This window comes from Prionailurus viverrinus, chromosome A3 (assembly GCF_022837055.1).
Source record: "Prionailurus viverrinus isolate Anna chromosome A3, UM_Priviv_1.0, whole genome shotgun sequence".
Taxonomy (NCBI): domain Eukaryota; kingdom Metazoa; phylum Chordata; class Mammalia; order Carnivora; family Felidae; genus Prionailurus; species Prionailurus viverrinus.
Window position 1 is genome coordinate 128,545,932 of NC_062563.1, and position 26,386 is coordinate 128,572,317.

A 26,386-nucleotide genomic window follows, 5' to 3' on the forward strand; every position below is an offset into this window, starting at 1 on the left:
TACTCTGCTTCAGATTCTCAATACTATGTCTTACTCTTTGTCAGTAAATCTCAGCTTGCAATGCCATGGGAAAACAGGTCCAGCCAATAGCTAAGGCCAACATGCCAAGGACCCAGTGAAGCAGATACCCACACATCTTTGCTTTGGTAGGGAAGGGACAGTCCTAGAAAATCCAGCCATGGAAGAAGACTCATGTCTCTAAGAGTAAAAGGCCATCCAGAGTGGTAACTGATGGAAAGAGAACCACCTTCCGATAGTATTCTCCAAAAGCAGGAGACATCCCAAGTAAAAGAGTCAGAGAGCGTATTTGCAGGACCCACCCCTTCATAAGTACTTATCCAACTGGTATGTCCTTTTCCTTTCTCTTCATCTGATAGCCAAGACCTTGGACTCTTCCCTTGCTGCCCCCCTGCCAGACTCTCCTTGCAGAAATGAATTCAGATCTCACAACACTCAGGTGCACACTGTGGCTATAGCAAGTCCCAGGAGGACTTGACTTTAAGATGATCTTTGAAGATGTTAAAGGAGTTGTGTGTGTGTGTGTGTGTGTGTGTGTGTGTGTGTGTGTGTGTTTAAAGTAAGTCTAAACCTCACAATACAGACAACATTCTATTTTCAGTAATAAAAACGCTCTAGACCTTATTGCTTCATCTCTTTTATGCCTGGAATCCCTCGTACCATCCTCCTTTGTGACTTCAGTTTCTATTATTTTAGTACTTTAGCATCTATGTTTTTTGATATACAGCTCTCCTTCAAACTGGGTTCTCCTCCCCCTCTTATATTACTGGGGAGACCTTTCCTATCCCTTGAACTTACATAAACAGCATAGAAACCACCAAGAATCATCATCAGAATCATCATTCTTGTTTTAAGGGACTCGGGTTATGGCTCTCCTACAAGACCCAGAGCACCTGCTGGGTTTCTCTCTTCTCTCTGGCATATGTCCCCACGCTGTAGGGGAGAATGACAAGTAGCTGGCATCCCTTGGACAGACCCAGCAGCAGGACACATTAGAACTGTAGCCATGGAGTTAACCAAATACAACGTGGAAACCAGAGTTCGCGCTTTCTCATCAGCCCCGTACTGCCCACCAAGCTTCCCTGCCTGCCACCCATTTGGCCGCAAAACCTCTTCTGTACCCACGGGAGCCCTGAGACTTGGCTTCTCCCCAGACATGACTTCCTCTGTCTACTCTTAGCCATAGGAAACTTCTCTTTGTCTCAACTGTCTCTTAGCTATGATCAATTTTTCCTTTTTTCTTTTTAATAAAAAAAAAAATAGAAGTAGAACAAGAAGCTCTACTTCTTTAGCATAACCCATTTGTTTTTATTTTCTGGACACCAAATCTTGAAAGAGAACATTTTTCTCCTTTGCTTTGGCCGGCCCGCAGAAGCTCAGGTCCAAATTGAACACTTGTCTCCAGTAAACATGAAGACTTTATGGCCCAGATGACCTATAATTCACATACTACTTGCTCTTTATCTTCCTGTTCCACTTTTATTTCTTTCTTCTCCCCACTTGTGCTATGTAAGTATTTGCATTTTCTAATAGTGTGTAATAACTTATCTTATGTTCTTTTATGGAACAAGATGAAATATTAAAAATAATCATCGTATTAATGAAACCATCTCATTAGTAACGTGCTGCATAGCAATGGATTTTGTATGCATGGAGGAGCTCTTTGCAAAGAGCAGTCACTGCCGTGAAGGTCATGGCTGGGGCTGTGGTGCAAGCCCCATGGGTGAGGATCCCTTCCAAGTGGATCCTGGGGTCTCTTCTCAGTGACTGTCTGTGTGATGTTAACTCACTTTGTAGACCTTAAGCCAGCATACACTTCTGTGGGATCTTGTTGACCTTGAAGAGGAATAGAAATCCTCAGATCGTTCTGTGCTTATTCAAAGAGTGTGTATTGAATTGCAGCTTTCATAGGACTGCACTTGACCCCTAATACTACATAATGTTCCACAGTCATTGTTGTAGACATTTCCTGTTTGGGGTATGAAACATCTAGAATATTGGGAGTTCCTTAATTGACCCCAGTTGATGTTAGAATCATGTTCCAAAATGTTTGACTACATGAGCCAACCAGCTTAAATAACATCTTTTATCCTTTTGAACATCTAGAATTCTGTAGCCAAGTGATATTTGATTGTATCTCCACGTGTATTCCTTTCAGGCTGTTGCTAATTTCAAAGGATTGACATATTTCCCACCCAGGTAGTCTGACAGTAGAATCATGCGCAAGACAGAGTTTTAGGAGGCAGCTAAATCCATTCAGGTCTCTTGCGACACGTTAATAGCACAAAACCAGGAAAATCAAGAATATTTAACTTCCATTAGGGCATTTTATGTGGAAGCTGGGACTGCTATTAAACTGTGGAATCATCTTACTACCAGAAGTGTCTCCAGGTCTGAAGTAGAACTGTTCATTAAGCTGGAAACAGATTCTTTCCAAGAGACCCCAGGAGGGTTTGTGAATGTTGCTCAGCAGTAGGGATGGACTATACCAGTTCTGAGCTTCTGAATTTGGCAGGATCTACCTCATACAGGGCTTTTGCTCAAAGGTATCTTAAAAAGAAATGTGCATGGGAGGAAGAGAAAAATGACAGGAAGAATAAGGAAGATTCTTTTTGGAAGAGCAAAGCATGGTGTTTGCTTCCCAGTGTGTGCATACACGTGTGTGTATGTGTGTGCACCCACGTGTATGTGCATGCCCAGATATTCATATACCACGAGATGGGAAGTCTAAGAAGTATCTTGTCCAAACTTCTGCCCAACACATAATTCATTTTTGCAATATTTTTGCAGGCTGGTAGAACACATTTCTACTTAAACACCACCAGTTACAGGAACTTCACTATTTCACAAGGCAAAGCCCTCCATGCTCAGACAACTCTAATGTTTTGTTTTTCATGACTCTGAATGAAGATCTTCTTCAATTATTTCTTCAGTGTCCCAGCTCTCTTCTCTAGAGCTGCATGCAACCTATTAATCCACCTTCCATAGGATAATCCTAAATAAGTATTTGAAGGCTGTTGTACTCATCATAATGATTATGGTGGTATCATCATCATCATTATTAACACTGGTAGTACATAACATTTCTTGAGCACTTCCTGTACGTGATGTGCTAAGCATTTTATATTTCATCTCATTAATCCTCAAGACTCAGTGAAATAGATAACATTTCACTTATTTTATTTTATTTTGAGAGAGAGACAGAGAGAGAGAGAGAGAGAGAGAGAATGAGTGGGGGAGGGACAGAGAGAGAGGGAGAGAGAGAATCCCAAGAAGGCTCCATACTCAATGGTGAGCCCTATGTGGGGTCTCATGACTCTGAGATCATGACCTGAGCCGAGATCAAGAGTTGGAGGCTTAACCAACTGAGCCACCTAAGTGCCCTGAAATCGATAAATTTCAAAAACTCGTTTTACGGATGAGAAAACTGAGGTTTGGAGAAAAGTAAGGCAGCTTGCCCTGGTAACAGAACTAGGATGGAAATCAGGCTTCCCCAGTCCCTTTTCTAGCTCCACATTAGTGACCTATACTGTGGATGATGTGTGCAGGTGTTTTTTCATGGGAGGATAATGGGGACTAGACTACCACCTTCTGCATCCAAGGGAACTTCTGGCTGCATACTGTCTCACACAAAGCATTCTCCTCTCATCACATCTTTCTTACAGTGGTGTATTTTTAGGAATTCCTGTGTCAGCATAAACACTGTTGGAAGCCCTGTGCAGACAAAACTGCAGCCTTGCGGTTTTCTTTTACTGGTCCAATGATTTTTCAAGTTGATCCTTTATAAACTGAGGTGTCTGAGTCGTGAGTTAGAGAAATGCCTTCCAAAGAGCACAGCATCCAGCATCAAACTGTGGCTCCGTGAGTAGGTGCCGAATGATTGAATGGACCAGTGGCCTCCTGAAGAAAATAGTTTAATGTCTAGAGCTGAGAGAAGTAGAAATTTTGTGTTCTACCTCAATAATAACTATTTCCCTATTCTTTCTTTTTTTAAGTTGGGATTGCAAATATGTATCAAATTCGTATTTCTCTGCTGGTTTGATTCACCCATGCAATTATGCTATAATTTCATTGAAAATAACTTTTTGGATTAATATGAATACCTTTTCATGTTTACACTTCATGAAGTACCCAATCTTGTTACCACTGAAATGTCAAATCATGAGAGCTTCTGACTTTCCAGGTAGTTGCACCTCTGGGAAATCTGGCCTCCTCCACAGGCCATGAGGGGTCTCCGGAGCTGTAAATCTGTGTTTTCTAAACTCTTTTCTCCAGAAATTTTAAGAAACTGACCTTTCTGGAAAGATATTTTAATAATGCTCTTGTTGTGCTTGTCCATTAACATGGTATGTTCTCACATCAGTGGAAAGGAAACAAAGCAATGCTGAAGTATTAACTGTAAAGATTCAAGGACTTGGTGAAGGGCAAAGGGAAACCCATAAATACACCTAAGCCCTCCCTCCTATAACTAAAGTACCTGATTCTTTTTTTTTTTTTAATTTTTTTTTTGAGACAGAGAGAGACAGAGCATGAACGGGGGAGGGGCAGAGAGAGAGGGAGACACAGAATCGGAAGCAGGCTCCAGGCTCTGAGCCATCAGCCCAGAGCCCGACGCGGGGCTCGAACTCACGGACCGCGAGATCGTGACCTGGGTGAAGTCGGACGCTCAACCCACTGAGCCACCCAGGCGCCCCAAGTACCTGATTCTTAGAATAGAGTGTTCTTTGGTTAATTGTCATTATTATGAATGAGACCCAAGATACAAGTGTATTCTTCAGAGACAGCTTGTGACGTTCTTCTCACTGTCATACTTTATATGTTTTACACTGGATATCCCTAACTTCTGGAGAGCCAGGACCTCACAGATGTTTATCCTACCCTGATTGAGGAAGGAGTTGCTAAGTTACTAGTCATCTGGTATGGAGATATTTTATATCAGATGCAGCTATTGGAAGTCCAGAGTGATGTACACAAATTAGTAAAATATGTCCAACCCTTTAAGAAGTCTATTTTTTTTCTTAAAAAAAAAAAGTCTATTTTTCATCCTTTTAATGGTATTTGGTTTTGTATTGCCTCTCCTAGGTTTGCTGGGATGGGAAACCTGCTCAAAGTCCTTACCAGAGAAATTGAAAACTATCCACATTTTTTCCTGGATTTTGAAAGTAAGTTCCAAAAATCAAATGATAATGACGGGAACCTTTTACTTTCTTAATAGCTTGTTGATAGAGAAGTTATAACATAAAGATTTTATATGATACTTAAATCCAAATGTTACCGTTCGTTCTTTCTGAGTCTTCAAAGATCATTTTATTTCTTTCTTTTCCTGTTATTTTTTTAAGAAACCTAATAGGAAAAATTTTTAATGTATGTAGGGTTTTCTTGGATTTTACAACCAGTCAGCTTTCATCAGCTAGCATCAGTCATCATCATGTATTTTTCTTAATAATTTTTATGAAATTCTATGTCATATTCTAAAGAAAAATAGTATGTATACTAATTTATGTAGGTTAATATAACAAATATCACTAGACACAAAAAAATTTATAGAACTAGAAAATAGGCTTACAGATTATTTTTGAGTCATCTCTGTTTTTTATGTTATTTGATTGCACAAAACTATTACAAAATTTTGAGATACCCCCCTTTAATTTGAAGGTTATGTTTCTTTTATGAAAAAAATTTTTTTTCTAAAGTAAAGTGGCTTGTGCATTATGACTGAATAAACATGGAGGCTATTATTCTTATCTTGTTTATTTTCTTGGTTGAATATATTTTCAAATGAGTGACACATTCTTGTTTTATCAACTAAGCTTATGGTTCCACCTTCACTCCTGTATTCCCCCTTTTCTAAATTACAATTCTACAATAGCAAGAACATTAAATGTTCCTTTTCCCAGTATTCACTGTTTGTGGCAAACTTTAATCTGCTTTAAACTTTAAGTTTTCGAGTATCTACTTAGATCAAAAAATAAGTCAGAATTTCATGGCATATATATTAAACTTGCTAACAGAGATTTTCTAAGTAAATGTTAGAAGACCCTTTCAAGATACAGTAAAGCAAAAGATGACTGCTCCCTAGATATGCCTTTTCCTAATCTTTCGTGAGTCTAAAATAGCTACTTGGAAAGGAAAGGAAAAGTACTCCCAAAACTCATGGGTCCTAAAAAAAGTGTTGAATCTAGATTATATTCCATGAAGATATCTCACTTCTGATTTAACTCATTTTGCTGGTATCATTGCTTGGATGGTTTGGTTGCTTTTGATTGGGTTGGGCTAGGTTCGGTTGGACTGGTTGAGTTGGGTTGAGTTGGGTTGGCTTGTGCTTGGCTAGGTTTGGTGAGGTGGCATAGGTGGCCAGCGGTGTAGGTGGGAACTCAACAATAGAGTGATTTGACACATTGAAAGGAATGGGCTTTTTTACTGGTGTAACTTTCGCAACTCCCATATACGTATCTTTGTTGTTGTTACTATTGTTGTTAAAATGAAAATTTGTTGGTCACTTTAAAGAATTTTACAAGATAAATCACCTCTTATCCTACCCCCTCCATTACTACTTGCGTGTTTAGTTGATTCCTTCCACTTCTTGTCGCATGTTTAGTTGATTCCTTCCACTTCTTGTCGCATGCATTTTATTTACACTGTTGCAACTAGCATGTACGAAGTCCAAAACAGACGTGGAGGTAAAATACCCCATTCACTCAAAACTTGGCGGGGGGGCATATGAACACCTAAGGTAGTCAAATGTCTGCACTTTTTTTTTGAAGCTCTAAATTCTACACACATCTGCACATGCTGCTTATGATTGCCTACCAGGTTCAGTGGCCCCCATTTGTCTATTTACCTGTTTTTGGATTCTTGGCTTTCTGTGCTTTTCTAAAGAGTAGTATTGAGTTCCTTGTCAAGTCTAATTTTAAAAGCCTTCCAAGTGATAAAATAAAAATCTTCAGGGATTTAAAGCACTGGTTTTCAAAGGGTGTTCTCCGGAGTACCAGAGTTCTGAGGTTATTCCTCAGGGGATCCCCAGCCCCTGGCTATAGCAGAGGGGCTGCTCTCCTTCTTTCTTATGACCCAGTACTCTGGTCTGCTCAGTCTTGTAGTTTGAATAGTTCCTTAGCCTTTTCTTATTTTTAAAAAGGTCATGGTGGCTAAAACAAAAACAAAAACATTTAAACATCCTGAATTTTGATAGTGGCTTATGGTACTGAAACTCAATTTGTAGATAGGTTAAGCATTTCTTCCACAAGGAACATGTAGAATAGGTTCTCATGCCTTGTGGCTCATTAGGACTAGAGCAATAGTATTTAAGGAAAATATAAAACTATCAATTTATAGAAAATACATAAACTATTTATTTCCTCATCAATCCCAAGGAGAAGGTTAACATTATTTCACTGAGACTCTAAAAAGATAAATAACTGGACAGAAGTCAATAGTGAAGATGACTTCACTATGAAGATGGGAACGTGAACACAGGTTTCTGGCTTTTATCCTCCTTAAGTGCTTATCACAAGCAACCTCCATTTCTGACTAGGGAAGGACATCTTATTTCTCTGCGAACCAAGACATCTCATGGAAAAAATACTTTTTTCTTAATCCTGAAAACCCTATTTCCTAGCAGTGATTTTCAAAACAGAATGATGATGGACCAGAAGGGTAGGAAAGGTCAGCTGTGGTCATGATTTTTCTTTAAGTCTGTAGATTTCAGCTCAACTCAGTAGTGGTATGTGGAATATGGGTACAAGCATCCATGTAAGGCAGACAATGTCAGAGAGACAGAGCTAAACAAGGACAGTCATTGCCTAATGGAGTCTGAGGCTACTTTGCAGATAATATCAGCCCATAGTTCAAGACAAGATAAAATAAGGGGCTTAAGGGCACACCACACCCTGGGAGTAAAGAAGGAGAAAAAGAATGCATCTGGTTTCAGGAAACGGAAGACTACGGAAGGAACTGGAGAAGTCTTCCAGCAAAAGGTGGCCTTTGGAATGGGTTTTAAAGAATGAGTGATTTTTCTGTAGGCATACAGGGGCAAGAGTTTTCCAACAGTGGAAATAGGGATAGGAATGGAAAGGGCATGTTTGAAGAACAAGAAGCCCAATTTAGAGAGAATAGCACGTGCTTGCTGAAAGGAAATGCGGGCAGAAAGGGAAGGCTGGCTTGGGCTAGACCACAGCGGTTGCAGAAGCTCAGGGCTAACAGTCCGTAATCGGGTCTGTAATTGGGTTTGTCCTCAAAACGCATAGCTGAGGGGAGCTGGGTTGCTCAGTCGGTTGAGCGTCTGACTTCATCTCAGGTCATGATCTCACAGCTCCTGATTTTGAGCCCTGCATCGGGCTCTGTGCTGATGGCTCGGAGCCTGGAGCCCACTTCAGATTCTGTGTCTCCCTCTATCTCTGCCCCTCCCCTGCTCATACTCCGTCTCTCTCCTTCAAAATAAATACACATTAAAACAAGATTAAAAAACAAGACCAAAAAAGAATAGCTGAACTCCCTGAGGGAAAACTAGAAAGCAGACAAGAGCACGGCAGGCAGGAATGTTAGGTGTGCTCATGCTTCAAGGGAGGTTGATTAAGTTGGAGGACTTTTCCTGGAAAAGAGGAAAAAGAGATTACACTATTAAGGAAGGAGAACATCTCACTAAGCCGAGACTAAACTAGGCCTGGACCCTACCGCTCAGGTTTGCAACCCAGCACTTAGCCCCATGGAACACTGATCGCCAAACAAAGCCTCAGTAACAGATGCTGGCCCTGTGAAGGAACGGAATAGAACACGTTAGATTGAGGCAGTCAGGAGATCACAGACATAAAGAAGGAGGGAACGTAAGTGGATTCGCATGTTGCAGAGTAGTCAGGATGGAAAAGGCTTGGAAAGGGAATGGCAAGTTGGGCAGTGACTACCCCACTACTAGTGGCCCCTGGAAAAACAGATTCAAGAGTTATTCCTCTGAGTATAGAGGCTGGATTGCAAAGAGTTAAGGAGAAAGAAGGGGAGGGAGGAAGGAAGGCCAAACAGCATGTAGCAACAGCTTAAATGAATTTGGCACCTCTACTTTGAGTGTTGAATATCCTTTTTGAAGTCAGTGATGGAATATAATTGAACTGGGTCAAATAGATATAATTAAGCTGGGTCAAAATATAATACAAAATTAGACACATCTGTCCCAAGGTTTTCTAGTTGTGTAGATTTAATTTAAATTCTTGTCTGACCTTTGCAGTGAGTTCTATACCCTTTGCTCACATTTCTACACAACCACTTAACATCTTTTTTATTGTTTTATTTTTCAACCCACTACTTTTTTTTCCCCTTTTCCGTCTCCACTGTCATATTTCCATTTCTTCTTTGAAGGCTGGGAGACAGAGGGGGAGTAAAATGCAACCTAATCTTGCATGAGTGATGGTTTGGGAGACACTGTACAGAAGACGTATGCCTGAAGGTCTGTTGATGATTGTTCAATTGAATCCACTCGTTAATGGCACCCAAAGTGGGCAGCAGACATTAGCCTTTCAGTGAAATCGTTCCAGTGATTCCCGGACTGAAATGATCATTAGAAACATCTGGTAGATATGGTTTTTACATAGTTGTCTGCAAGTCTCCCAAAATTCTGATTCAGTGGCCTAGTTCCAGGGATCTGCTTTTGCCCACATCTCCCAGGTGGTTCTGATGATTAACCAGTTTGGGAACCACATTTAACTAATGCATCCAAATGAGGCATTAACTCACCCTAGGGTTTGGGACAGGGGATGTAACCAAGCAACCTTTCCAAGATCCAGAGCTGAGGTCTCCAGAACTGGTCACAGAAAACTCCTTTTAGTTCTCCTTGCCCTGTTTTTCCCTTGCCACATAGGCAGTAGAGAGTTAGCCGTTAATCACACCTATGACTCTAGAATGGCACACTTCTTCAGTCCTTCATACAGTATCTGCCTTGGAGTGGAAGGTCTCTAAGACAGGTCAAAGTTCAAGTAGACTAAAATCTATGCAAGGTCACCTTGCTTCAAAGACACTCTGTTTCAGTAAACAACTTGATCTATCAAAATATTCCATGGGGATTGAGTCGGTGTTTCTCCAAAGATAAACAAATGACAGATAAGCACAGGAAAAAAAACATTCACTAGCCAAGAGGGAAACGCAAATCAAAACCACGAGATAGCACTTCACCAGAGAGAGAGTAGAAAGTGTTGATGAGTGGCGCGCCTGGGTGGCTCAGTTGGTTGAGCTTCTGACTCTAGATTTCAGCTCAGGTCACGATTTCACAATTTCATGAATTAGAGCCCAGCATTGGGCTGTGAAGTTTGTTTGAGATTCTCCCTCTCTGTCTGCACCTTCCCCACTTGCACTCTCTCTGTCTCTCTCAAAATAAATAAAAGTGTTGGTGAGGCTGTGAAAAAATTGGAACCCTCATACACTGCTGGTGTGAATGGAAAATGGTACAGATGGCTTGGAAAACAGTTTAGCATTTCCTCAAACACTAAACATAACGTTACCCTATCACCCAATGATTCCACTCCTAGGTATATACCCAAGAGAAATGTACCCACACAGAAATTTGTACATAAATATTCATACTAACATTATTTATAATAGCCAAAAAGTGGAAACAACCCAAGTACTCATCAAATCATGAATGGGCGAATAAAGTGTGATGTGTCCATTCACTTAAATATTCTTAAGCAATAAAAAGTAAAGTACTGATAGATGGATATATTGAAATAATTATGCTCAGTTAAAAAAAACAGTTACAAAAGAGCACATATTGTATAATTCCATTTATGTGGGATGTCTAGATTAGGCAAATCTACAGAGATAAAAAGTTCATTAGTGGTTGTCTGGACCTGGGGGTGTTGGGAAGAAATGGGGAATTGCTAATGGGTTCAAAGTTTCTTGAGGAATAAAGAAAATGTTTTAAAATTAATGATGTCGGTGGTCGTACAACAATGGCAATATACTAAACATCACTGAAATGTATACTTGGAATGAGTAAATTGTATCGCGATAAAGCTGTTACAATAATAATAATAATAATAAGCATCTTCTGGAAAATCTGATTTCTTGCTTCTGGTTAATTCTGAAGCCATTCCATCTGCTCAGAATAGATAACTTCTCTTCTTTGCCTGACTGTTCCACTTTTTAACATTTATTTTTATTGAGGCATAATTTATATGCACTGAAATGCACAAGTCTTAAGTGTATATTTCAGGCAATTTTGACAAATACCACACTCTGTCAAGACAGGATGTTTCACTCCAGAGAGTTCCAGTATGCCTCTTCTCTGACAATCCCCTGCCGCTGACAAACACCCAGAAACAACTACCGGTCAGATCTGATTTCTATCTCGAAGATTAATTTACCTAATCTATAAGGTCTTGGACTTCATATAAATGGAATTATACAATCTATGCTTTTTGGTATCTTCTTCTCCTTCAACATAATATTTTTGCTATCCAACCATGTTATTACGTGATGCTAATTTGTTCCCCCATTTTGCTAAATACTCTTGTTGTAGGAGAGTCTGTGTGTTCATTCCCTGTTGATGAACACCTAGACTGCTTCCAGATTTGGGCTACTATGACTAAACATGCTGTGAACGTTCTTGTAGAATCTTCGTGGGCATCATTTCTCTTGTATTAGCATACCTAAGAGTAGATTTGCCGGGTCAGTTCTATGCAACTTTTCAAGACAGTGTCAGATAGTTTTCCGAGTGGGATGTACTCATTTCCTTTCTTGCCAGCAGCTTAGTCTTCAGACGTTCCACACCTTCCCCAACACTTAGTATCCTCAACCTTTTCCTTTCAGCTAGGCTAGTGGTTGTGGGATGTTTTCTCGCTTGTGGTTCTAATTTGCATTGCCATGGTAACTGATAATGTTGAACTTTTTTCACATGCTTATGGAATATTTGCCTAGCGTTTTTAGACCATATTGACCACTTAGGTCTTCTTCCCATTTTTAATGAGTTTCTTTTTCTTTGTATCAATAAACTGTGGGATTTCCTTACATCTGGATACCTGTCATCTGGGAGTTAATAGCTTGCAAATGTTTTCACTCATTCAGGGCCTCGTTTCTTTATTTTCTTGACTTTGTGTGAACAGAAGTTTTAAATTTTGATGAAGTGTGATTGAAGATTGTTTTCTTTTGTATGAAGGACACGCTATATCCTTTTTAAGAAATCATGGCCTACCCGACGGGCCTAAAGATATTCTACTGCTTCCTTCTGGAAGTTCTAGAAACTTAAGCTTTAAATTAGGCCAGTCACCAGTCTTGAACTAATTTGTGTGTATTTTGTGAGAGAGGTTTATTTTTTTTCGTGTGTTATCAGCTTTTTCTAGCACAAGTAGATTGCTTGAATGCCCTTATCAGAAATCAGTTAACTGTAATGTTTGGGCCTTCTCTTCTCTCTTATTGCTTTACTGATCTTTTTCACTAATTAATACCCAAATATAACAAATAATAAGTCTCAAAGTCAAGAAGAGTAAGTCCTTCAGGTTTGTTGTTCTTTTTCAAGATTGCCTTGACTACTCTAGCTCCTTTACTGTTCTAAATAAATTTAAATTAAGTTTTCAATTCTTACAAAATAATCTTGCTGAGATACTGATTATAATGATATTATTTTTTTTAATGTTTATTTACGTTTGAGAGAGAGAGAGAGAGAGAGACAGAGACAGAGCATGAGCAGAGGAGGGGCAGAGAGAGAGAGGGAGACACAGAATCCAAAGCAGGCTCCAGGCTCTGAGCTGTCAGCACAGAGCTGGACACGGGGCTCGAACTCATGAACCAAGAGATAATGACCCGAGCCATGTGGGATGCTTGGTCAGCGTGGGACGCTTAACCGACTGAGCTACCCAGGTGCCCCTGACTATTATGGTATTAAATCCCATAGATCAATTTGAGGTGAATTGACATCTAGATGATATTGATTCTCTTCCCTAGGAGTATGGTATATCTTTCCATTTGTTTAGATATTCTTTAATTTCACTCAGCAGTATTTTATAGTTACTAGAGCTCTTGCATATCTTTTGTTAAGTGTATCTTCAAGCATTTTATATTTTGACCGTAACGGCTTTTTTATGCTTATGGTGTGTATGGCGTATGTTTCCCCATCTGATCTGTGCCTTCACCTTCACAGTGTGCTTCTTGTCAACAACAAAAGCTAGTTGGCTCTAGCTGTCCATCCATGCTGATAATATCTACCTTTTCATTGGGGCCAGCAGCCCATTTACATTTAATTAATGTTTGTACTTGAGCCTGTCTTGATGTTGATTTCTATTTGTTGTATTTGCTCTTTGTTTTTCTCGGAATCTTTTCAAACATGATTGATTAAATAGAATAATTTCAGTACTCTCATTTATCTTTTCTGTTGGCTTTTTAGTTCTGCCTCTTAGGGCTTATTGTAGAGATTATAATATACATCTTTAAGTTACTGCAATCTGTCTTCAAAATGTCTTCTTCATTTCATAAAGAATTCAATAATCTTGTCACAGCATATCCGATCACCCTCCCTCCACCCTTGTGCCTTTTATGTTTTGCTTCGACATCTGCTATGCACTCCCCATTTGCCATGTGTGGTGGTGGTGTTTTTCCTTATATTTTAAACTCTCAATAGTCTGTGTGTGTGTGTGTGTGTGTGTGTGTGTGCGCGCGCGCGCGCGTGCACATATGTGTGTGCACGCTTGCGTGTGTGCGTAATTTAAATAGATCTTTTGTATTTACTGACATATTTACTTGTTCTGGCGCCCTCCAATTCCTTCTTACACAACTAGGTGTCTTTGCTTTCATTTCACTTCAGCATGAAGAACTTCCCTGCAGAGAAGATTTGGATGGTATCTTATGTTTCTATCACTGCATATCCGGTGTCCAGCAGAGAGCTGGGCCTGAAGTCTAAGCTTAGGAACTTTGATTTTTTTTTTATTGATGCTAATTCAGTAATTATATGCGGAGCATCTCCTGCGTCAGGAGGAACAAGAGGAGTGGGGATGAGATCTTAGGAGGCAGAGAGGCATGGAGGGATGACATAGGGCATATAAATATAGGAACATTGGGAGAACATGCCCGCTTCTTCAAAAACTATTATAATTTTGGGGCGCCTGGGTGGCTCAGTCGGTTATGCGTCCGACTTCAGCTCAGGTCACGATCTCGTGGTCTGTGAGTTCGAGCCCCGCGTCGGGCTCTGGGCTGATGGCTCAGAGCCTGGAGCCTGTTTCCGATTCTGTGTCTCCCTCTCTCTCTGCCCCTCCCCCGTTCATGCTCTGTCTCTCTCTGTCCCAAAAATAAATAAACGTTAAAAAAAAATTATAATTTTCCCGAGGAAAAGAAGATGCAGACGCACTGGATAGACAGTAATAGTACAGGTCGTACAGAAACCTACCTGGAAGAATGGAGAGCAGGTGACGGGCCAGCCAAAAGAGAAAATACAGGAAGTCTAGGGCTGAGCTGAAGAAATGTTTCTTGGCAGGCGGTAACCAAGAAATGATTTTCTTAGAAGACAAACCCACCTTTAAGAGCATACCGAGAACAATAACAGTGGTCATGGGGTGGGGGGTGGGGGTGGGAGTAGTTGGGAAGGCAATTCTAAAGCCTCCGAACCATTATACTCTCAGAAAGGCTCTGAATATTTTGCTCTATTGGGACTATGGTCTCCTACTTTTCAAAACGAGGAGGGATGTCAGATTAGCTGCTCATCTGTGACAATTTTGCTGATGCAGGCCACCCCCTGCCACTACTGAGGTCTTGTTTCACATCTCCGTCTCTGGTACCCTCACTTCTGCTAAGGCTGTTCAGAAGAGGCTAGATAATTTGGGGAGAGGAAAGGGGGGAAGATAGGAGATGTTCCTGGTCACTTTAAAAGCGAAGCAAACAAACAAAAACCAACAGAGCAGACCTGGAAAGCAATTTATTTATGCCAACATAGAAATCCGGTCATTAAATTCATGAAATCTCTAGCACTTTTGCTTTTTAAATGCTTTATATCTTTGTCAACATCCTCTGCGGGTCTACAGGTCATAATCCCAACAAGACCAGTTAGAGAGGGGACAGGGCTCTTGTCAATGTCCTTCCTTTTACCAAGAAGTAACCTGAGAACCAGAAAGATGAACTGATTGGCCCTGAGGTCTCATATGCAGTGAGTGGCGAAAGTGACAGTAGGAACTAAGGCTCAAAAATCTCTGTCCTCTGAGTTCCCTCCTCCTGTGACATCACAGGGGTCCCACTGCATGGAGCTGAAGTAGATGAGCCTTCAAGCTTCAACCCTTCCTGCTTTATACAGGACCTCATCGGAAATTCCATAGGAGAGGGCTCTGGGCTCTGGTGCAGGATGACTAATGTTCCTCTACAAATAAATATGTCAGCCCAGTTACACACATTTTCCAATGGATCTTTGCAATTTTATGGGGTTTCTGTAAGCAGTTAGCATTCTGCTGTAAATCATTGCTGTTTTATATCCCCAAGTGTTAATCATAGATAATTAGCTGTGTATCTTCGTTTATCCTGAAGGGGCGAGGGGCAGAGAAGTAAGGACGTGGTGGAAAAGAAGAGCTATGGATTTAATCTATGGTTTGGGCAAATCTTTGTGCTGTACCTTTCTTCACTGTTTATACAACAGCTGGCGAGGTGCAGAGATAGCAATATATCCTATTGATGAAAGGCCAGAGCTTCCTTCAAAGCCAAAGACATCTCCAAATAAATTGTGTCTTCTACTCACATTATCTTCAGTTGATTTGTTTGATTCTCTGTCAGATTTTCCATACAGTCCTGAATAGGTTGTTAAGAGAAGGTATGTGTGTTCCCGATGCTTGTGAAGACAGAGTGTGTTGTTGGCTGATTTACAAAGATAAGAACACTTTGATTTGACAGCCTGGTTTGTGCCCTGGGGTATGTTCACCAAAGATGTTCCTTCCTGACAAGCATAGCACTCAGCCACCTTCCTCTCCATCCACACGGTGGAATGTTAGGCATTCTACTCTCAGTAAACATCACAGTCCTCCATGGCAAAGCCTCCACCTGACCCCAGTGACACCAGAATCCTGGCTGTTGATATCCATAATTACTAGCAAATTGAGCCCGAGGAGGATAAATAGATCCCCTGCAAACAAAATGAATACTGCTTCACTGTCTTCATTGATAGAGGGTATTTTTCCATTAAAAATTCTAGGCACTTGGAATTCAGTGATTTCTTGACAATGTATTCAAGGTCACAGTGCACATGATACATTTTCATACCTTCCACAATAGCAAGTCCAGAACAGGGGTTTAAATCATTCCCTGGGGAATGGCCTGGATAGGCTTGTTCCAGGGCCCCTCAAAGTATTGGTTTCTGAAATTGCCAGTGTAAATCACAGTTTTTTTTTTTAACAGCTTTATTGTTAGACTAGAGCAGCCCAGCCTGCTGTAACTATTCTTCTCAATGGCAATGAAATAATTGACAATGATTAGAATTTTAGAATGTGATTCTCGGAAGAAACATCACCGAGAGATTCACCGGCTACCACTGACAATAAGGACTCATTTCCATCAATAATGTTATTGGTGGGCATATGCACGTGTGTGTACCTTTGACAAAAGGTCAATCTTTGTGTTAAAAATAGAAAAAACCCATAATTCAGAGTTCCTGTTCACTCAGCAAGTGCTTTAGGAGGTGGCTGATAGGTTGAATATCAGCAGACCTTTTCAATCACCAATTTTGCAAGATGTTTCTCTTTGACATCTGAAGACACCATACATTTTTAAAACATGGGTACCAACTGAATCTGAATATGGAGACCCCAAAGCCTCTTAAAGGGATATTCTGGAAAATAAGTGATAACAGCCTTAAACTTGGGATGGTCAACTTCAGTGCGGTTTTTCACTCAACAAATATCCTAATAGTGTATTAACCACACTGAAGAGACATTGAGGCTGTAGCTAAATGATGGATGATTTAAAAACACAAGTGTTAATGAAAGTACGAACAGCCAATTTGATTGTAGGTAGATGGATATAGAGAGAGACAGAGATAGAGATAGAGGTATAGAGATAGAGATATATATAGATATAGATATAGATATAGAGAGAGATATATATATATATAGATATAGATATATATGGTATATATGGGTATAGATGATATGGGTATAGATATAGATGATACAGATATAGATAGATATAGATGATATAGGTATAGATAGATAAACAATAACAGTGAGAGAGAGGTAACAGTATAGAAGCCATTTGGGAAGAAGAGACAGAGGAGAGGATCCAGAAGTAACACGATCTTCACTTCTTTTACTGCTTCCCAACACTCACATTCTCTACCGCCTGGTCAACGTCCTCATTTATTTATTGAGTCATGACATACGCACTGAGTGTCTCCAATGGGTAGGACATATGGAGGCACCGAGAATAAGAATATAGACTCTGTCTCCAAAGATGTCCAAATACAAAGACAAGCAGAAAAATCGTCATAAGACATAGTGTGAGTGACAAATCATTCATTCAGTTCTTTGAATCAGCAAATCTTTCTTGAGCAGACATTATGTACCAGGCATTGCCCTAGGTCCTGGAGGTTTAACGAAACAAATAAGGCCAGAGTCCCGCAGCCTAATGGATCAGATTCTCGTTCATTAGTCCTGGCTGTCTAATCACTTAGCTGGGGGATCAAAGTAGAGCGAATCATGAAGTTCCATAGGTATATGAGCCGAGGCCGAATGTCACTTAGGGTTACACCGTCCTCTTTCTATTTGAAAAAGCAAAATAGACAGATTAGAGCTTCTCCCAGTCTGTACTCTCCACCCTGGAAGTTGACCCCACTTGTGATTTGAGTCCCCAGAAGGTAGGGACCATGCTGCCAGCATCAAGGGCCTCATTGTTAGCTGAAAGAGGGGACTTCGGTTCCATGACAGGGGAAGGAGAAAAAAAAAAGGGCATCCGATAAGACTAACAAATTATGGAAGAAAATGAGCCGACACATTTCTAAGTCAGGATGAAGAAGGACTGATGGATTGGCTTTCTCCCATCCCACCCCACCCCTGCTAAATGGGGCCATATGAGAAACGTGTTTTATGAAGACACCAGGACATCTGCCAAAAGAAACATCTCCCCAGAGAGAGAGGCTGTGACCGGGGGTCCTGTTTCATAGGTCACTGTGGTGCCGGGAGAGGGTTACTGTATGATGGAACCTGCTTCACTGAAGCCCCAAATCTGCCGCCTCTGAGAGAGAGGCGACACCGCCCCAAGTTGTTCGTCCAGCTCTTTATGGTCACATCAGGGTCAGTGTTGAGTTGGATCAGCAAGAGTCCCTTCACTTGGGAGCGAGAGTGAAGCTTGCCCGTCTGCAGCCAGGACCCCTTTGGGGCTGCGCTATTAGAAACAGTCTTTTTGAAGCGCCTAAGAAAGGCTTCTGTTTTCAAAAACTGACTGAAAATTTTCTCCTTTTGTGTTAATCACCAGAAGAATGGGTTTTTGTGTTTGTCCGGCTGTCTTCTTCCAGCCACTTCCCTTTAATTCGGTTTTGTCTAAAACTTACCAAGGGGTGATTTGCTGAGATGGAGTCACCGTGACAGCCAAGTTCAGAAGGCTTCCTTTTCTGGTCTCCAAGTGCCTTCTTTACACACTGCTTTCTAATTACATTCGAAGAGACTCACCCCTCAGAATCTTGGTCACAGCCTATTTTTCTTTTCTTCCTCTTCAAATATCTCTCTCTCTTTCTAGGAAATTGCCTTTTTTGGCTGATGATTTTTCAGTTTATTCATCCAAAGGAGGAGAGGGTTGGAGGGAATGAGCTTTTGTTTTTCCTTGTTTTCTGGGACCTCTGTGCTGCATTTTTGTCACATGGTTCTCTCCCCTGACTTTCTTCTTACTCAGATATTGCCCTGGAATTCTGTTCACTGAAATGCTGTCTTCAGTGACAGGCTTCCTAGCTCATGAGGTTTTAATGGTTTCTATTTAGGACATCCTTTGAGAAAAGTTTGGGAAAGCAGGAAAGGATAGCCTACAAAGTGATTAATAACATGCATATCATCGCACCAAAGAATTTTATGGAAACAGTGGAAAGGCAGAAAAGGATAAAGGAATAACACGTTTCCTCTTGCCCCTCTGCCTCCCAGGCTAGGATCTGTACCATAACCTGCCAGATCCCTGTCATGTTCTTCAGGTCGCACTCCCCTTGGCCTTCCGGCCAGCCAGCTCAAGCCCATCCTTTATATTGAGTGATTGTCTCTCCTCCCACACCACACTTGTCTTTTCCTTCTCTGAACCCTGGTGCACGTGCACTTCAGTCCTTACCCCTTCTCTCATTGAAATCCATCTCTTTCCTAAAAGGCAGAGTTTGCAAAATATCCGAATAGTCTATAGGGACCTGGGATTTTTCTTTCTAAAGAGAACTCTCATACTCTGATGAGTTTCACCCTTCATTTCCCAGGTAACTCTACCAATCTCTTAGGTCTTAGCAAGACATGGTAAGGAAAATGATCTAAAAATGGGCATCTTTTCTCAAAGCTCTGGCCTCAGATTAGTGTAGGTCCAGCAGGTGGCGGCCGAAGCAGAAGCAGCCGCATCCGGCCCAACCCTTCCTCTGATACTCAGCCCTCCTGTAAGCCCCGCCGGCATGGTCAGCACCTTACTTCAATGTCACCTAGCTCAGGAATTCTGTCTCTTATACTCCCAGAGTAACACCTGTGAATTATTACCTTTCTCAGGATCAGCCCTTGGTGTTCCCACCAAGACTTGTCAAAACTGGGATTTGATCTGGGGAATGTTATAACAAACATAACTCTAACTTACCCTTTCATGAGTGGGGTCTCCTGAAAGAATTCACTACCTTAGGACTGGGATTTTTGAAAACAAATTTTTTAAAAAAAAAAATTTTTTTTTCAATGTTTATTTATTTTTGGGACAGAGAGAGACAGAGCATGAACGGGGGAGGGGCAGAGAGAGAGGGAGACACAGACTTGGAAGCAGGCTCCAGGCTCTGAGCCATCAGCCCAGAGCCCGACGCGGGGCTCAAACTCACGGACCGTGAGATGGTGACCTGGCTGAAGTCGGAGGCTTAACCGACTGCGCCACCCAGGCGCCCCTGAAAACAAATTTTTAAGAGGTGACATCTATCCCCCTTCGATTAGCAATGCCTTTGCTTGGAGTGGAGGCTACTTTCCTCACTAGCCCAGGCAAGCAACCTATTTTATAGGTATTGTGAGATTCACCACCAAAATCCACCCACCAACTCCCGCAAAATACTCAAAGGGACAAGAACATATATGACCTACAGGAATGCAATCAAGTGGGAATTTAGAGCTAAGGGAAATGCTTCTGTGGTTATTAGAATATGCTCTTCATTTATGTAAGCCTGAATGTGTCACTTATTCTTGTGAGTAGCATTTACAGTCAAGACCAAAGATGAACAGTACAGGTCTCTTTAAAAAAAAAACTCCTGTACTTCTTGAGTTCATGTTCAATGGGAAGTCTCAATGCTTTCTCTGTGTCATTGTGTTCCAGAAAGATACATCTCCCTCATGGCTCTGAAGGATTATCTAATATTTTAAGCTTATTTTTTATGTGGAAATGTAAGGAGGATTGCTTTTCCCGTCTGTACTCAGATTCACAAGCTTTTAGTCAGAACAGAAATATTCAGGAGCTTCTCCTATTAAATGTGGACCCCAAAAAACAAGATTTATTTCTTCTGTCACCCAGTTAACTGCTTGGCACATGATAATCGGTGTGCAAAAAGCATGTTCTACACAAACAAATACAGTACCCGCAGTGATTCCAACATGCTTGGTTTGACGTGCACAGAGAGACCGATGACTGTTTCGAACTAAGTAACATACAGAAATCGTGTTAGTTTCCTTTCCTAGCAGCTTATTATGTCAACGAGTAAAGACCAAACCTGTAGGAATCAAATAGGACTGTCTATCAGGTAGACTGAATGCTAATCTTCTTCCCAAGCTGTCTGTAAACACAAGCCCTCTGTGTCTTTTGGTTTCCCTTCTGCTCAGATGCCCAGCCCACGGAAGGAGAGAGGGAAATATGGAACCAGATCAGCGCCGTCCTCCAGGATTCTGAGAGCATCCTCGCAGACCTGCAAGCTTACAAGGGCGCGGGGCCAGAGATCCGAGATGTATGCCAATGATAACACTGAGCTGACAGCACCCTCGGAGGAGAAGGGAAACCCACACACGCACACACACCCAGCAAGATTAAGTAATAGCCCTAGTATTTCCTAGTGTACTAGGAAGAACAAGGAGGGTAATGTGTTTTTTAAAAAAGTATGAATGGCCTCTTTTATTCTAGTACATTAATCTGAACACACGGTGCGGTAGACCGTGTAAAATATTAGCCATTCTTTTCTCCGTCATACATTTGTTATCACAGGACTGACGTTTAAACAAGGATAGATCGGTATATTACTTCATTTAAGGGAAACGTCCATACAAAGCCTATGGACAACAGTTGAAGCATAAGTCGTGAGGTCTGGGTTTGCACAGACTTCCAGCATTTTGTAAGAGTTTTGGTAGGTTCCACAGTATCAGAAACAACAGCCATGAGCTGCCTTGCTTTAAGTAGCCTGTAGGTCTATCATCTTGCAATGACTTGAGATTAAAAAAATAAATAAATACCTGAAAAACAACAACCAAAACAAAATTGCCAACATGGCTTTTAAGGCTGCATAATGCCTTAAAGGCAAGAAACTTGATACTCCTTTTATGTGAAATAATTAGCTTTGTGGCAGCATCAACACGTACACAAATGTGCACACATGCTCACTTAACACACACACTTTACGGCCACTGCCGCCATCCTTCTGGAAAAAACACCACTAACGCTCTAGTCCTTAAGCTGCTGCAACCCAGACAAAACAGCATTTCTAAGAAAGTGACAGCTTCTCAAAGGTGGTTATTCTACGTTGTGGTCCCCATTAATTTAGGTAATTTAGGTAACATCACAGAACGGAAGGAACGGAATATGTATCGTAGAGAAAGAAAGACATCTTCAGGACCTGCACTTCCTAATAAGCACTGGCTTGACTTTAGTAGAATCAAAACGTGATGGAGGAAGGTTGAATTGCTTCCAATCAGATTTGCATGTTTTTTGTTTTTTTTTTTTTTGCATTTAAAGTAAGAGAAACAAGTAAGATGATATAGGATCTGATTGTAGGGTCATTTGCATTATGGTCAAGTGCTAAAATCTCATTCTAACTGAGCATCTTGGAGGACAGTCCCATGAACCGATGTCAATTTAAGAGCACACTAGCAAAATAGATCAGGACTTGTGTTTTTCTTCAACTACCATACTTTCTCAGTCTTGAGGCATTTTGATGTGGAAGCTATTGCTTCTTTTTTAAACAGACAATTCTATCGCGTTTTTGTAGGCGATTCAAAATCCCAACGACATCCAGCTTCAAGAAAAAGCTTGGAATGCAGTGTGTCCTCTGGTTGTGAGGCTAAAGAGATTTTATGAATTTTCCATAAGGCTAGGTGAGTATGTACGTGTAGTTTTTATCCTGTGTGTGACGGAGTTATGTTATGTTACAGAGTTTGAGAAAGAAGCAGGAAGAGCTAGCTCAGTGACCTGAGAGATGTCCCACATCCATCGGCAATGTCTTAGGAGAGGCCACTCATGGACAACAACACGTGTGGTTTTCATTCCCTTAAATTCATCTCAGAGTTCCTTCCTCTGAGGTTCTTGGCACATTGGGGGTGTCTCTGCTCCTGGGTGTCCCTCTAGTCTTGTTCTCAGCTAAGTCTCACTCGTAACACTTTTGTTGTGGTCTGACCACATTTCTAAATGACAGGGGAGTTGAAACAAACAGATCACCGGCTCATCCAAAAAAGAACTTGATTGGTTAGAGTCATGTGATAAATTTAATATAGTAAAACACAGGAAAAACAAACAACATTCTGCTCTTTAGCCTTAAAAGCAACCTGTACAGGTTCAGAATGGCTTTGCAGAAGCAAGAGTAAAGTCAAGTCTGGTTGACAGGAAGCTTGATGTGTCCACCTATGTGATATAACCACTCCCCCCAGGATACAGCTCTCTGAGGTTCCGTCAGTTAATGTAATATATCTAGAAAGAAGAAAGGGGTAGTCATGTTCTACTTTCCTTTTTCTGTAAGTGAATGCCATGTTTTAGGAGTTAAACAGAGAAATAAAAAAATTGGGGGAGAATAATAGCCATGGTGTCAAGAGAACTTGAAGCTAAGACCCAAAGGAAGTGGTTGAATGAGCTAAAACAGTTTTGTAAGAACAGAGAGCCTCTGAAGACTCTCAGATAGCTTCTTCTCTGTTTCTTTTTCTGTTTCTTCAAAGTGTGTATCTAGACCCCATGAACTGAAATCTTAATGAGCCAGATTTTTAACAGAAGGAAAAAGATACCACCAAGGTAGAACTGGCTGACTCAGAAGGCCAGGCATTCCCGTAAACGGAAACGGCAAGAGATGTCCTTGTGAAGAGGCTGTAAAAGACCATTAAAAACCGTAGATCAGGTGCCCGCAAACTTTACTGTAAAGAGCGGATGGTAAATCTTTTAGGCTCCTGGGCCCTCCTATCTTTGTTGCACCTGCTCGACTCTGCCATTGTAGGACATTAGTAGTCATGGTCCACACATTAAGGAACAGAAACAAAGTGTGACTGTGTTTTAATAAAACTTTATTTGCAAAAGTTGACGGCGGGCCAGATTTGGCCTGTGTGCCATAGTTGGGTTCCAACCCTTGCTGTCAAGGATTGGTTAAACGACTTGGCATTGTTAGATATACGTTGAAGGAAAAACTGGAGGGAATGTTTGGAAATGGACAAGAGGATTTAATGAGACTGTTTCGGGGACAATAATGGAGGTCGGTATCACAATGGGTTTGCAGGAAAGCTCCCCTGGATCAGGTTGGAGTATAGGGGCAGAGACGAGCTGGAAAGGGACCCAAAGTCTTTCCCTGCAGTGCAGGTTATCTAGCCATGTTTTCTGGGCCACCTCATCTCCTCCCCTGTCCTGAAAGGCTCTCTCCTACACATGATCCAAAAACACGTATCTGTGGTTTCTGAACAGTGGCAGGAGTTAGCACTGTGCACACTGGAGAGTTCAGCCGAGCTGTGAGAGACTCGGATGAATCTGTGTGGCCCTGGGGGTCACAGGGGAGGCAGTCTGCTCAGGCATGATGGGCTCCCTCTTCTTATCCACACACATCACCCTGCACACAGTTATGGCAAAAGGCATGGAGAAGAAAGGTTATCTCTGAGAATGTCTGCAGGACCTAAGAACTATGCTTTTTGAAGAATCTCCCTGGGCCACCTCAAATGTGTATTACTCACTTTGACTTTCAGAAAAAGCTCTTCAGAGTTTATTAGAATCTCTGACCTGTCCGCCCTACACACCGACCCAACACCTGGAGAGGGAGCAGGCCCTGGCGAAGGAGTTTGCGGAAATTCTTCATTTTACCCTTCGATTTGATGAGCTCAAGGTTAGACCGCACACGCTCAGACAATTTAACAAACTTGTCCTGAGTACCTACCGTGTACAGGCACTCTGCTAATGCCGTGGGGTGGGGAATCAGTGAGTAAGAGGTGTCTCCTTCCCTACAGAGACACGTAAGCTGAGAATTTGCCTTCCTTACAGTAAAAGTGATGTAGGTCGGTGGTTTGTAAACAGAAATTCAAAATCTGCCAAATTCAATAAGAGGAATCCTTTTCAAGTGGAGAAGGACTCCATCTTGATGGAGAACAAGGATTCTTTCCCTGAAATCTAGCTTGTAGCCATACGATAAAATAATAAGGCTCTGAGGATTTTAAAAAATTGTCTTAAATGTATAGTTTTTTTGTGAGAGACAGTGTGTGAGCAGGGGAGGGACAGAGAGGGAGACACAGAATCCGAAGCACGCTCCAGGCTCCGAGCTGTCAGCACAGAGCCTGATGCGGGGCTCGAACCCACGAGCTGGGCGATCGTGACCTGAGCTGAAGTTGGTCGCCCAACTGACTGAGCCACCCAGGCACCCCTCTGAGTATTTATTTTTAACCAGAAGTTGCTTTGACTGTTACAACCAAGAGACGTCCTATTATGTTTATATAGTCTGGTGTCTGGGCTCCTAATGCGCATCCCCCATCTGATGTGGAGAGATGACCTTCTTTCCTCTCTTCTGAATTTCAGATGAGGAACCCAGCCATTCAGAATGACTTCAGCTACTACAGAAGGACGATAAGTCGCAACCGCATCAACAACATGCATGTGAGCCCCTGGGTCCCCTGGTCTGTGTGTGCCCATTCCCCATGTCTTCCTCTGATTTCTGCATCAGGCAGGGCACAGGGAGAAGCCAGCCCTCTTCTGTGATTCCCTTTCCAGCAGACATCGTGTCGGGATCTTTGGCCATCTGTTTATCAGTTGCATATTCTCTTCTTACTTTCATCAGCTAGACATTGAGAATGAAGTCAATAATGAGATGGCCAATCGAATGTCCCTCTTCTACGCAGAAGCCACGCCAATGCTGAAAACCCTCAGCAACGCCACCATGCACTTTGTCTCCGAAGTGAGTGAAACTACACGCCGAGGTCCTTTTTTTCTGAATTACACGTAAAAGCTACTAGCAGGACTAACCTCCTTCTGTGTCTCCCTCTTAGAACAAAACCCTGCCAATAGAGAACACCACAGACTGCCTCAGTACGATGACAAGTGTTTGTAAAGTCATGCTGGAAACACCGTAAGTTCCATCGGTGGTGGATTCATGGTCAGGGTTCACCTAGAGAGGGCCTGTTAATATGTTGGCGATTATGATGGTGACGACGATGGTGACATTTGGGTCAACACGTTAACGTGGACACGTATATGATCTGAATCCATTTCACAAAGAACACTGGATGCTAAGTGTAAGTCGCCCCAATTTGTGGTTGAAGAAGCTGAGGTCCAAATTGGTTCACTGACTTCCCAAAGGCTGCATAGCTTGTTAGATGGCAGGACTGTGACTCAAATCAAAGATGCTGTGGAAGATGTGGAAGGGCCACGTGGAGGGTTGGCCTAAATGACTGGGTATTATTATGAGTATGTGGGAGGAAAGATTTGACAGAAGATTGAGAACAAAGGGTAGAGGTGGTGGGACTGCAGCAAGGGTGATAATGGAGATTTCTGTCCATCTGTCCTTCTCATTCTGTCCCTTCCCTTCCCTCTCTGTCTCTGCCTGTCTGTCTCTCTTAGTTTCTTTGTGCTTAAACTAGTTGCTAGATTTTAGAAATGGCTGAGGTCGTTAATGGTGAGGCAGCACAGTAATGAGGAGATACACACCCACAAGTCAGGGCTCCAGCTCTCTCTTTAGCTACTTCTGTGTGCCGGCAGACAAGCGAAATGGCCTGTGTGGGCCTCGGTTTCCTCCTCTGATGAAGTTCCCATAATGTCATCTGTGCCGTAGAGGGCTTGGGAGGGCCAAAGACATCAAAAG

General features: G+C 41.7%; 1 protein-coding gene across 5 annotated transcripts in view; it reads left to right on the forward strand.

Annotated features, from left to right (window-relative positions):
• CYRIA (CYFIP related Rac1 interactor A) overlaps window positions 1–26,386 on the forward strand; it is a 107,650-nt gene that overhangs the window by 70,458 nt on the left and 10,806 nt on the right. For all 5 annotated transcript variants that reach the window (XM_047853031.1, XM_047853030.1, XM_047853028.1 and 2 more), the window contains 7 exons: window positions 5,101–5,180; window positions 20,973–21,094; window positions 22,346–22,451; window positions 24,288–24,424; window positions 25,108–25,185; window positions 25,367–25,483; window positions 25,575–25,654. In XM_047853031.1, coding sequence (XP_047708987.1) covers window positions 5,111–5,180; window positions 20,973–21,094; window positions 22,346–22,451; window positions 24,288–24,424; window positions 25,108–25,185; window positions 25,367–25,483; window positions 25,575–25,654 — 710 coding nt within the window. In that variant the 5' untranslated portion in view covers window positions 5,101–5,110. The remainder of the gene's footprint in view (window positions 1–5,100; window positions 5,181–20,972; window positions 21,095–22,345; window positions 22,452–24,287; window positions 24,425–25,107; window positions 25,186–25,366; window positions 25,484–25,574; window positions 25,655–26,386) is intronic.